Here is a 14,125-nt window from a genome sequence, read left to right on the forward strand (position 1 = left end):
TGTAACGTTGTTTGGCACCTAATAGATACCAAGTAAAAATTTGTTCTTTTTCTCATTGTTTCACAAATGAAGCCCTAGCCAGTTTTACCGTTTAGTTGTATTATTTTAAAGGGGTTCAAAATTTAATTTTCCCTGCAGTTTTCCTAGAGGAAGATACTAACTAGGTTTTTCTAAGCCAACCCCCCTCAGATTAACAACTAATGTGCTGTTGTAGATAAATCTGAAACATTGGAGCTATATTTAAAGAAAAAAATGTTAAGTTCAGTACATCGTAGTTAGATCACTTAATATTATTCCACAGAATCTCAAGTCTACCAAAGTGTTGTACACTATATATAATCATGTAGAAGAAGGCTCTAAAGTCCTAGAGGTGAAATGTTCAGTTCTTTTAAGGGGAATTGGTCTAATTCACTCAAAAACATAAATGATAGCATTTTGTAAATAGGGAATAAGACATGAGCTCTCCTCTTTCCTTTTTCCTCTCTTCGTCTCCTCCTCCTGCCCTTTTGTCCTTCCCCTTCTGCTATCCACAAAAATTCATAAAGGATCTATTTCATCCCTTTTTAAGAATTGTGCTTGGGATGAGGTACACTATACATACATACCTATCTATACATTACACCGTACACACACACCAGAGGCACCTATACACCATACTGTACACACACACACACTGTCACACATACCTATACACCACACATATGCGCACCACACCACACACATCACACACATAGCTATACATACTACACGCATATACCACCCTGCACACACACGTACAGCACATACCACATCACACACACCTATACGCCATACTGCACCACACACGTGCTCCTGTACGCACACACACGCATACCTATATACCACCCTGCACGCACACGTACACCACGTACCACATCACACACACCTATACGCCATACTGCACCACACACGTGCTCCTGTACGCACACACACGCATACCTATATACCACCCTGCACACACACGTACACCACGTACCACATCACACACACCTATACGCCATACTGCACCACACACGTGCTCCTGTACGCACACACACACGCATACCTATATACCACCCTGCACACACACGTACACCACGTACCACATCACACACACCTATACGCCATACTGCACCACACACGTGCTCCTGTACGCACACACACGCATACCTATATACCACCCTGCACGCACACGTACAGCACATACCACATCACACACACCTATACGCCATACTGCACCACACACGTGCTCCTGTACGCACACACACACGCATACCTATATACCACCCTGCACGCACACGTACAGCACGTACCACATCACACACACCTATACGCCATACTGCACCACACACGTGCTCCTGTACGCACACACACGCATACCTATATACCACCCTGCACGCACACGTACACCACGTACCACATCACACACACCTATACGCCATACTGCACCACACACGTGCTCCTGTACACACACACACACGCATACCTATATACCACCCTGCACGCACACGTACAGCACGTACCACATCACACACACCTATACGCCATACTGCACCACACACGTGCTCCTGTACGCACACACACACGCATACCTATATACCACCCTGCACGCACACGTACAGCACATACCACATCACACACACCTATACGCCATACTGCACCACACACGTGCTCCTGTACGCACACACACACGCATACCTATATACCACCCTGCACACACACGTACAGCACGTACCACATCACACACACCTATACGCCATACTGCACCACACACGTGCTCCTGTACGCACACACACGCATACCTATATACCACCCTGCACGCACACGTACACCACGTACCACATCACACACACCTATACGCCATACTGCACCACACACGTGCTCCTGTACACACACACACACGCATACCTATATACCACCCTGCACGCACACGTACAGCACGTACCACATCACACACACCTATACGCCATACTGCACCACACACGTGCTCCTGTACACACACACACACGCATACCTATATACCACCCTGCACGCACACGTACAGCACGTACCACATCACACACACCTATACGCCATACTGCACCACACACGTGCTCCTGTACGCACACACACACATACCTATATACCACCCTGCACGCACACGTACAGCACGTACCACATCACACACACCTATACGCCATACTGCACCACACACGTGCTCCTGTACGCACACACACACGCATACCTATATACCACCCTGCACGCACACGTACAGCACATACCACATCACACACACCTATACGCCATACTGCACCACACACGTGCTCCTGTACACACACACACACGCATACCTATATACCACCCTGCACGCACACGTACAGCACGTACCACATCACACACACCTATACGCCATACTGCACCACACACGTGCTCCTGTACGCACACACACACGCATACCTATATACCACCCTGCACGCACACGTACAGCACGTACCACATCACACACACCTATACGCCATACTGCACCACACACGTGCTCCTGTACGCACACACACACGCATACCTATATACCACCCTGCACGCACACGTACAGCACGTACCACATCACACACACCTATACGCCATACTGCACCACACACGTGCTCCTGTACGCACACACACACGCATACCTATATACCACCCTGCACGCACACGTACAGCACGTACCACATCACACACACCTATACGCCATACTGCACCACACACGTGCTCCTGTACGCACACACACACGCATACCTATATACCACCCTGCACGCACACGTATACCACGTACCACATCACACACACCTATACGCCATACTGCACCACACACGTGCTCCTGTACGCACACACACACGCATACCTATATACCACCCTGCACACACACGTACACCACGTACCACATCACACACACCTATACGCCATACTGCACCACACACGTGCTCCTGTACACACACACACACGCATACCTATATACCACCCTGCACGCACACGTACAGCACGTACCACATCACACACACCTATACGCCATACTGCACCACACACGTGCTCCTGTACGCACACACACACATACCTATATACCACCCTGCACGCACACGTACAGCACGTACCACATCACACACACCTATACGCCATACTGCACCACACACGTGCTCCTGTACGCACACACACACGCATACCTATATACCACCCTGCACGCACACGTACAGCACGTACCACATCACACACACCTATACGCCATACTGCACCACACACGTGCTCCTGTACGCACACACACACGCATACCTATATACCACCCTGCACGCACACGTACACCACGTACCACATCACACACACCTATACGCCATACTGCACCACACACGTGCTCCTGTACGCACACACACACGCATACCTATATACCACCCTGCACGCACACATACACCACATACCACATCACACACACCTATACGCCATACTGCACCACACACGTGCTCCTGTACGCACACACACGCATACCTATATACCACCCTGCACACACACACCATACTACACACACACATACCTGTACATCACACTGCACACACATACGACACTGCACACACACGGACCTATACACCCTACACACACACACCACATCACACACACCTATACACCCCACCACACTACACACACATACGCACCATATACACACACACACATATACACACAGATTTTTATAAAATGTGCTTTTTTTAAAATAGTGTTAATTACTTTTTGAATGAATGAGGTCAGATTTTCATTTGACCTACGCTTTGGAAATACATTTCCGCTTCGGTACCTGTTTTCATTTGCCTAATGTGTCAAGGTTACAGTGACTGAACTCTCAAGGGCATATTAATATTTTAGAAAGGGTCAAAATAAATTTTCTAACCAAATGTGGTTTTGTATCTGGAGGGGAAAGAAGCCTTGCTAAAAACGATAAACAAATTAGAAAAGCAGGAAAATCGCTGCAAGGGAATAGATACTGTACTATATTGTTAACAGAAGGGATATATTTTATTGATTCATTGTTGACTGTTCCAGGGAGAACATGCTTAATAATGGATGAATGATTAAGAGGAATAAATCCTTTCTCAGGCACTGAGACGTTGTTGTCTATAGTATCTCTAAGTAAAAGATGGCTTTTTCCCTGGTGTAAAACTGTAAAACCAAGTCAAGTGATTAAAAGTAGCCATGGCTTCCATTTCTGCACCTTCGTTTTACTTACAGCATGAGGTGGCCTCCGAATGCTCTAAAATGGTTGTCACTAGTGTAGAATTTCATTACCATTTCTTTTTATATAATTTTTCTATTATCTTAATAAATGCTATGCACCAATATGTTACAACCATTAAAAAGAACTGCTGGATTGTGTCTCCTGTGGTCCCATATTATAGTCAATATGTGTTTCATAATTAGAAAGCCCATTAAAAGAAAATTAGGAAATAAAAGATAAAATTAGGAAATAAAAGATAATCCTAATTTATCTTCCGTGACCTGCATCATATTCTATGCAATTTTATTTTTATTATGTATCATTCCCTCTTTGGATTATAAAGTAGGTTTAAATCACAAACTAATGGTTAAACAGGAAGTACCAGGCCTTCTGGTATAGGATCACTCAGGCTTTGCATTTGCAAGGAGACTTTACCAGCACAGCTGACATTTTATCATTCATGGTTATATGGCCTTTTGAGAAAACCATAGAAACTTGAAACATCCATCATTTCAGTTTCCTTTTACTCTCCTAGCCTAATATTTTAACAGTTTCTAAAAACTTGCAGGAATTGGAAAAGGGGAAGCAATGAATTTAGATAATCACCAGACCTGTATAATTCTCTAGCTGTGGGTTTGTATGAAACACAGATTTGGAAAACATACCCCATAGTAATGTGTATACACATCTGAAATGTAATGATGATTGGGTGTGGAAGAGAAGTGGGTTTTTGTTTGTTTGTTTGTTTGTTTGTGAAAACAGTAGCTAAATACATCCCACTTAATAGTGGATAGTAGCCAGCTCTTTGACTTCCAAGGCGATATCATGTGAAAAAGTGTCCACGGATTGGAGAGTGTTGTAACTTGAACTTGTCTAGGTACAGTGAAAACCTCAGGCATGAGGCTTGGTAAAAATACTTAGGAAAACGAAAAGGATAATATTAAGAAAAAGTGAAGAAAATTTTTCTATTAATTTTATTTATTTTAAGGCTCAAGGCTGAACTAGTGGCAGGTAATTTCCCTAAGAGCTGTTTCTCCCAATGTTTTCCTCATTCACCTTGTCATCCCTCCAAAAGCCATTTTGGCCTTTTATTGATCTAGACATTTAAAGCATAAATATTTGATTTTATTAAGAGGCACTCATGTGCTGAAATTATCCAGGACCCTTAAATAAGTCTGATGTGACCCTGCAGGCAAGAAGCTTCTTCAGTTTTATTCTTTATCTATTTTCCAGTTACTCAGTTTCCTCAAATTCGCTTAAGTAGAATGGAATAAAACATTAAAGTTTCATTATCATGGAGAATGCTCTTAAATTTTTTTCTCATTCAAAGCAGGTAAACCAATTCTGCATTATTATAATCCTAAGAAGCTATGTTGAGGGTACAGGTTCAGATTTGGCTAAGATTTATTAAGCACCATCCAAAGTGCCAGACATTTTACTAAGGGATTTTTTTTAAAGATTTTATTTATTTATTTGACACACAGAGAGAGACAGCGAGAGAGGGAACACAAGCAGAGGCAGAGGGAGAGGGAGAAGCAGGCTTCCCGCTGAGCAGGGAGCCGGATGTGGGGCTCGATCCCAGGATCCTGGGATCGGGAGCTGGATGCGGGGCTCGATCCCAGGACCCTGGGATCATGACCTGAGCCAAAGGCAGACATTTAATGACTGAGCCACCCAGGCACCCCTTACTAAGGGATTTTTATAAACTGTATTTCAATATATTGTAATATTATAATATATATGTATTTAATCATCACATAAAACTTGTGAGGTAGCCGACTTTTTCCCAGGGGTGAAGTTTGCTTTCTCCAGGTCATAAAGCTAGTAGTAACCTTAGCTAGCATCTCTTTCAGTTCCACCTGCTACCGGATACTCTGCTAACAATTTTGCCTACATTGTCTTACATAATCCAGCACAGTAACCTTATTGTTTCAAATCCAATTTCACAAGTGAAGGACCTGTGGCCAATAGCAATGAGGTGACCCTATGTTCCAGAAGGTGGTGGAGCCAGAGTTCCAGCCCAGTTTTCTTAGCACTCCTTTCTCTAACTTGTGATGTGGTGTTACATCAAAGCAGACAGATCTGCCTCAATGGCCATTTGTTGCTCCTAGTTGACCTTGTAGCTTTTGTATATATTCCTGATGTTATAGTTCCTGCTAATGTGTAAAGCAGAGGAATCATGGGATAGTTCCTGGTGCCAGGTACTAGAGAATAAAGGACAACCTTAAAGGAGCAATGGATATTCCCTATGCAGGAGGTTATACTAACATTGACATATGGATGTCACCTTTTTTTTCTGCTCATAGCCTGTTCTTTCTGTAGATCTCTCATCAAACATAGAGGGAAAAAAAAGCCAGCTTAAGATAGGAACACTCCCAGGCACGTTTTCAAATGTCTGTTACTGACAATGTTCATTCCCCTATTCCAGAGGATCAGCTAGGATTTGATACACAGGAAGGAGGATCAAGACAGTGGGGGGTGGGAGGGATGGAGTGGCTGGGTGATAGACATTGGGGAGGGTATGTGCTATGGTGAGCACTGTGAATTATGCAAGACTGTTAAATCACAGATCTGTACCTCTGAAACAAATACGCAATATATGTTAAGAAAAAAAGGGCGCCTGGGTCTCAGTCGTTAAGCGTCTGCCTTCGGCTCAGGTCATGATCCCAGGGTCCTGGGATCGAGCCCCACATCGGGCTCCCTGCTTGGCGGGAAGCCTGCTTCTCCCTCTCCCACTCCCCCTGCTTGTGTTCCTGCTCTCGCTCTCTCTCTGTCAAATAAATAAATAAAATCTTTAAAAAAAAAAGAAGAAGATAATAGGAGGGGAAGAATGAAGGGGGAGAAATCGGAGGGGGAGACGAACCATGAGAGAGGATGGACTCTGAAAAACAAACTGAGGGTTCTGGGGGGGGGGTGGGAGGATGGGTTAGCCTGGTGATGGGTATTAAAGAGGGCACGTTCTGCATGGAGCACTGGGTGTTATGCACAAACAATGAATCATGGAACACTACATCAAATACTAATAATGTAATGTATGGTGATTAACATAACATAATAGAATGAAAACAAAACAAAACAAAAAAACAAAAAGTTCAAAAAAAAAAAAAAAAGTAGTGAAAATCCAAGGAACATAAAATGAGCAACCTGTGAAAAACTCCCTGAAACCAAGTATGGGACACAGACTGTCCCAGTGACAATTGGCTAATTCTACATTAGCCAAATTCCTAGGGCAAAGACTTTCTTTGCTTCATAAGCCATGGTGCTGAGCAAATAGTGAAGACAGAGTGCAGTGTGTTTATGCTTTTCTATTTGACCTTTTCAGAACCCTAATTAAGGATATTACAAATTCTATATACATAGATCATTCTGCACTTGGTTGCCAAAATACTTGCATTGTATGTATCTGGATCCAAATGGTGACCAGTGGCTCTCATAGACAAAACTCCCAATTGGAATTGATGATTTTCTCTTAGGTGAGCTTAAAGAAATTTACTTTTGATCTTACTTATGGACTCTACCATATTCTGCTAATATGCATTTATGGAAGTGCTTGTTTATATATTTATTTTGAAGTTCTCTTGAAGCAGCTACATACTAAAATAAGTAGGAAAGGCATATACTTTTTATGGTCCTTTTGATACTAGTCTTTTGGGATTTTTAGAGCCAGTATGCTTTAATAGCTTGTCTCAGAGGAAAACTGAAAAGATAAAAGGAATTTAGATGAGCAGAATTGATGTGTATCTAGAACTTGAAAGTAGTTACTGAAAATTCAGATTGGAATCCTATTTTAGTTCACTTGTGGTCTTTATTATCTGTCATTCATTTCACAAAAAAAGGAGGCTTGGATATCTTTCTTCCTCACTCCTACTCCTTGTTTTTATGCGGAAAAGTATGTTGCAAAAAGACCTTCACTCTCTTGTGATAAGAAGCTCATAAAATTGCATAAAAGAATTTTGCTCAGGAAGAGCAGCTTCCCAGACACCATCTAAATAGTGTCTCTGATTTCATATATGCTATTTTCTTTCGAAAGCTCAGACAGGTTGGACATTTCAGCTCCCAGTTGAGATTCACATCATCTAACACTGGAGAGTATTATCCCACCTTGAATTCTGTGGCCACAAAAATCAGGTGCTGAGTAGGAAAGAAAGAATGCCAAAGAAGATTTTGGTACCGATTCTACTTCTGGTTGACTTTACAATCCTGGGCAAGAAACCTGGCATATCTTGCTTCAGAGTCCTATTCAACATAAAATGGGTATAAAAATATACCTGTTACATGCTCTCAGGTGTTTTTAAATGAGCAAATGGAATAATGTAAGAAAATGTACTTTGGGCTTTTTTAAACAAAATTGTAATAAAAATCTAGGTTTTGTTAATAAAAATGTACTAACATCTTCTTCCTTTTGGGAATGGATTCATGTTTGCTTTTATTGTTTGGGCCAAGCATCCTTTAGCCTATTTTGATTCTTTCCATGACCTGCAATGAAACAGAGTAAGAAAATAGTTTGCACATGTGCCTGTTTTATTGAGGAAATAGGGATGCCCTAGCAGCAGCTAGCTTTGGATTAAAAGTTTAACAATTCCAGAACCTTCAAAGATCAGAATGGACTCCAAAATTGAGAAAAACTAGGGCTCAAGCTAAGTATTTTCTCCCCTTTATTTGTTTTCCTTATTTCATTTCTTTTGCCTTTATCTGCTCTCATTCATTTGAAGTCATTAAATGGTTGGTCCCTATTCTAGCCTCATTTATTGACAGTAAACGAGTATTTTTTCAGCTTTATTGAAGTAAAATTGACAAAATTGTAATATATTTAAAGTGTACAAAATGATGGTTTCATATATGTATACATTATGAAAGGATTCCCACCAAGTTAATTAATATATCCATCACCTCACATTTTATTCTATTTTATTTTATATTATTTTATTTTATGAATACTTAAGGCCTACTTTCAGCATATTTCAATTATGCAATACAATATTAACAGCTATAGTTACCATGTTATACATTAGATCCTCAGACCTTATTCCTCTTATAACTGAAAGTTTGTACCCTTTTACTAACTTCTTCCTATTTCTCCCAACCGCCCCCCCCAACCCCTGGCAACCCCATTCTACTCTCTATTTCTATGAGTTATACTTATTTTTTATTTTAATTGTTTTTTAGATTCTTCCTATAAGTGACATCATACAGTATTTGTCTTTGTCTGGCTTATTTCACTTAACATAATGCCCTCATCCATATTTTTGCAAATGGTAGAATTTTCCTTTTTTTTAAGGTTGAATAATAAAACAAATATTTTTGAGTTCCTGTTAGTTAAGTGCCAGACTGGGCAGATTCTGGGGAAAAGCATGAACAAGACTTGCCCTTTCTGTTCTTCCCTCATGGATCTTATATTCTAAATTTCAACAGTCAAATAAATCTATTTGTTTCTCCTTAAGAACTTATGTAGGTAGGACCTAAAACATGGCAATCTAAAAGGATAGTCTAGTGGCTTGGGGGCAGGAGAGGGCAGGGAGAAGGGGACCAAATGACAATTAGCAATTTGGATGTTAAATGTGACACTCAAAGACAAAAACTTAAGTGTCATTTTACAGTATCTCCACAAACTAGGGATATTCTCTGAGTAATAATTTATTTTATAACACATAAAACTTCATATAGTAGGAAAAAGCTTTATCTGATAAAAAATGTTTTAATTATAGAACTCTCTTTAAATACTGTTTTAATTTTAGGCTCATAAATTTAAAAAAAATGAAATATTTCCAAGAGGAGAGTTGATTTAATAAATAAATTAGGTTCCTCCAAAAGTAACCTCTTAATAACTCTACAAATCATGCCGAATTATATGAAAATAATTTTTTAAAATTAGATAAATATTTATTCCCATTATATTTATATAATTTATTATGTATTTGAAAGATTTTTTGTTTTCCCACATTTTGCAAAGATACACTTTCTCATATGCAGTCCAAATTTCCAAAAATCCTAAATTAGTTAATTAGTGAAATTCCACTTGGCGAGATTTGACCATACATGAAGCCAGTGATCAACTTACTCACTAACATATCCATTTCTTTCACTAGGCAAAATATATTGAGTGCCTTTTAGTAATGGTGAAGTTTTTTTCTTTTTCTTTTTTTGAAACCTGAAACAAATTGTAATACCATTTTCTTAAATGTTTGCCATTGTTTCTTATCAGATTAGAGTACAGGAGATATGTCTGAATCTTTGGTAATTTTTATCTAGGTGAAAGCTGAATACAGTTACAGTAAAGAAAAATTCATTGTGCTTTATGTTATTGTCGAAGGCATTTTTAATGCCTAGCTTAGCTTTTTTAGATTTTGAGTTATGCATTTAGGTCATTTTTATTTTATTTTTATGGTAAAAGATTGTCTTTTTCTTACAGTTAATATCTCAATATCTAATGACACTACATTGGCCCCAGAGGATTTGCCAACTATTCCTTCTACTGACATGGTAAGTGACTTAATATTTCAAACCACTTGCATATTATATACTCTAATTATAATATTCATAACATGATGTCTCCGACCCTTCAGCAATCTGTGTGTGAACACAACTTTAATAATCAGTGATTGTGGAGGGACAGAAAGAAACACTTCCCTTGCTGTAGTCAGCTTTTTTTTCTTTTTTAAACTCAAGTGAATATTTACCCCTACAACATGCTTTTTAAACCTTCTTAGGAATTCAACTACTATATCCATTCATTGTCACCTTGAAATATTTTCACAAGGGAAAGTGAGGGCAGTCAAAAAATGAGAGCATGGTATCCTCTCTCTGGTTCTAGTACGATTAAGAATTCTTCTGACCACCAAATGGTGTTGTGTTCTCCTCACTAAGGGTGATTGTAGTAGGACATTTCCCCTGTCACTTAGGACTGTGCCTCTGTCACATGATATCCTTTCCCATGGCTTGTAACCAAGGATCTTTAAGAGACTGGAACTAAGCTTTAAAAATGAGCTGTTTTGCATGGAAGGTCACACACTAGAAGGAGACTTTTGTGTTGGAGAAAAAGGGAAAAGTGCTATTGCAGGCTTCTAATTGTATTCCTTCTACACTGGATATGGAATCTTACCAAAGAATAGCAATCTCTCAGTTATAAAGACAGAAGCCATAATACCTTGTATTGATAGAGCGCCCATCTCTCAGGAGACCAGAACACTTCTGCAGAAGTGTTATGTAATGAGTGCCCACAACACCCTTTCAAAGATGATGTTTTGTATCTTCCCTGAACAACTCTCACTTGACCCTATTTCTCTCTTGTTTTCATGTTCTGTGGCTCTCTTGACTTCTTTCCTTACTGTTAAAGTTCTCTCTGATTTTCTCTAAACTTTGCCTCTTTATCTGTGTGTGTGTGTGTGTGTGTGTGTGTGAGAGAGAGAGAGAGAGAGAGAGAGAGAGAATATGTGTTTTAAAAGCCATATACAGAAAAGAGATCAATTTTCAGTCTTTGAGCCAGCCAGCCTATTGCCTAAAAGAACTTGATTAAAATACAGAGGAAAAATAGTCCCTTCTAGACTTGAAATAATTTTAATTAAAGTCTAATTAAAAATTTAAAATATATATAATTAATTAAAACCATAAGTTAATTTGCAATTAAAAATTAATAAAACACTTCCACTGACTTAAAAAGAGATTATTTCTAACTTAATTCCTTTTGTAACTAATCAAGGAAAGCTTTAAAATTAATGAATTTTTAAGCCCTATCTTTGGGCAAATGCTGGAGTGACTCTAGTAATTGATATATAATTATAAGATGTCATTATAAGATTTATGGAAAACAAATGGAAATTGTGATTGACTTCTAATATGACTGTGATAGAAGACATAAAGGCATAATAATGATTACAATTTAGCTGCCATTTATAGGGCATCTACTAGAGACCGGGTGTTTTACACATATTATGATCATTAACACAAACTACTATGTATAATTACGTTCATTTTACAGATGAGAGAAACTAAAGCTTTAGAAGGTAAATAACCTTTCTTGCTCTAGGTCACATAGCCATAAATTATTAAAGCAAAGATTTGAACAGAAGTCTGAGTGGTTGGTTCTAAGACCTGTGATATTTCTAGTCCACCATTATGCTTCAATGTTTGCAGATGGAAATGTTTACAATTTCAGTTCTTATGCATGTTCTATACTCCAGGGCAATGAAGTCCCCTCATGTGTATATCAGTCACACACCTTAATTAAACTGTTAAGTTGCTATGTTCAGCACCTCTGGAGAAGGAATTAGGAAAAAATGCGTGTATGTGTGTGTATGTATGTATGTAATTATGAAGGACAACTTTTATTCTATCCTTCATTTCTCCTTTTCTATCCATATCAATGCCTTTAGGTATACTTTGCTTACACACACACACACACACACACACACACACACACACACAATTTGAAAATATACAAGATCCAGAAATGAGTATTAAAGAGTTAATATGATTTATTATCACCAGTAATAACTACCATTTGTTGAGCACTTACTAAGGACCAGCCTCTTCACATTAATTGTCTATAATCCTAAGAATAGCTTTTGAGTTTTATGTTACCTGTATTTTAAAATTTTTTTTAAAATTCAATTTAGTTAACATATAGTATATTATTAGTTTCAGGGGTAGAATTTAGTGATTCATCAGTTGCATATAACACCCAGTGCTAATTACATCCAGTGCCCTCCTTAATGCCTATCACCCAGTTACCCAGTCCCCCCCCACCTCCCCTCCAGCAACCCTCAGTTTGTTTCCTGTAGTTAAGAGTCTCTTATGGTTTGTCTCCTCTGTTTTTATCTTATTTTATTTTTCCTTCTCTTCCCCTATGTCCATCTATTTTGTTATGTTACCTGTATCGTATGAATGAAACCAAAGCTTAGAAAGGTTAACTGTCCTTCCAAAGGCCATATCGTCAATATCTGTAATATCAGGATTTGAACTCAGGGCTTTCTAACTCCAAAGTCTGCCTCTTTCTATTATTTGGGGAAGCAGAATAGTGTTTCATGTAGAAGGACTTACAGATATTGAGTTCTCATGCCCAGTTTCAAATTTAGAGATCCACTACTTAACGGGTTTTGGTAGCTGCTCAGTTTCCCATTTGTAAAATGGTGATGATAATAGTACTTTATCTCCCTGACTTTATAAAAGTCAAATGAGTAAATAGCTGGGACTTAGCGTAGTGACTGGCACATACTTATTTCTCAGTCAGGTTAGCTACTGTTATTATTCTATTTAGGTATTTTTATCATTCCATTAGGCCATGTTGCCACCATAACTCAGGTTGGTGGAGAAAATAAGTTGGATGCCACAGCTCTGACAGGCGATTGGGCCCTCTCCCTGTTCGGCCATGCTAGCTCTGCTACCCTCAGTCTTTTCCTGGGACATACAGTCAGCAAGGATTTAATTTCCTTCTTTTATTCTGCCGTAATTAGATTATGAAAGAAAGTGCTGGAAAAGTGACATGCAGCCCTGGGGCACCAGCAAGGCTCCCTCTCACAAGGCTCTGAGAACACCCTGTCAGAGGAGGGAAGGCTTAACTCTTTAGCTTCATTAGCATGAAGACAGCTTTTCTTCTTCGTAGTAATAGTGTGTTTTCAGGAAAAATGGGCAATTGCCTGGAACTCTAGAATAAGCATCCCTCAAGATAAAAAGGCAGGTTTTCCATTATTTCCATTCATTGTTGGATTCACTGCGTTTTTAATGCCTCTCACCTTCGTCAGTTTTCCTGTAGACTTATTGGTAGGCATATCCTTTCAACCTGCAAACAAAATTCTTTGAAAGGTCCCTCTTAAACTTTGAGACCAGCCACAGCTTCTCCACACTGTATGGACACAATGAGTCTTAGGATCTGCTGGCTTCCACTTAGCAGCTCTCAGAGGGAGAGACAGATTTCACAATCTA

At 39.5% G+C, this 14,125-nt stretch overlaps 1 protein-coding gene across 6 annotated transcripts in view; it reads left to right on the top strand.

The window, feature by feature from the left end:
- The window catches only part of SLC4A4 (solute carrier family 4 member 4), a 346,035-nt gene that overhangs the window by 260,487 nt on the left and 71,423 nt on the right, over positions 1 to 14,125 (top strand). For all 6 annotated transcript variants that reach the window (XM_078068751.1, XM_078068750.1, XM_078068748.1 and 3 more), the window contains one exon: positions 10,617 to 10,687. In XM_078068751.1, coding sequence (XP_077924877.1) covers positions 10,617 to 10,687 — 71 coding nt within the window. The remainder of the gene's footprint in view (positions 1 to 10,616; positions 10,688 to 14,125) is intronic.

This window comes from Halichoerus grypus, chromosome 3, assembly GCF_964656455.1.
Source record: "Halichoerus grypus chromosome 3, mHalGry1.hap1.1, whole genome shotgun sequence".
Lineage (NCBI taxonomy): Eukaryota > Metazoa > Chordata > Mammalia > Carnivora > Phocidae > Halichoerus > Halichoerus grypus.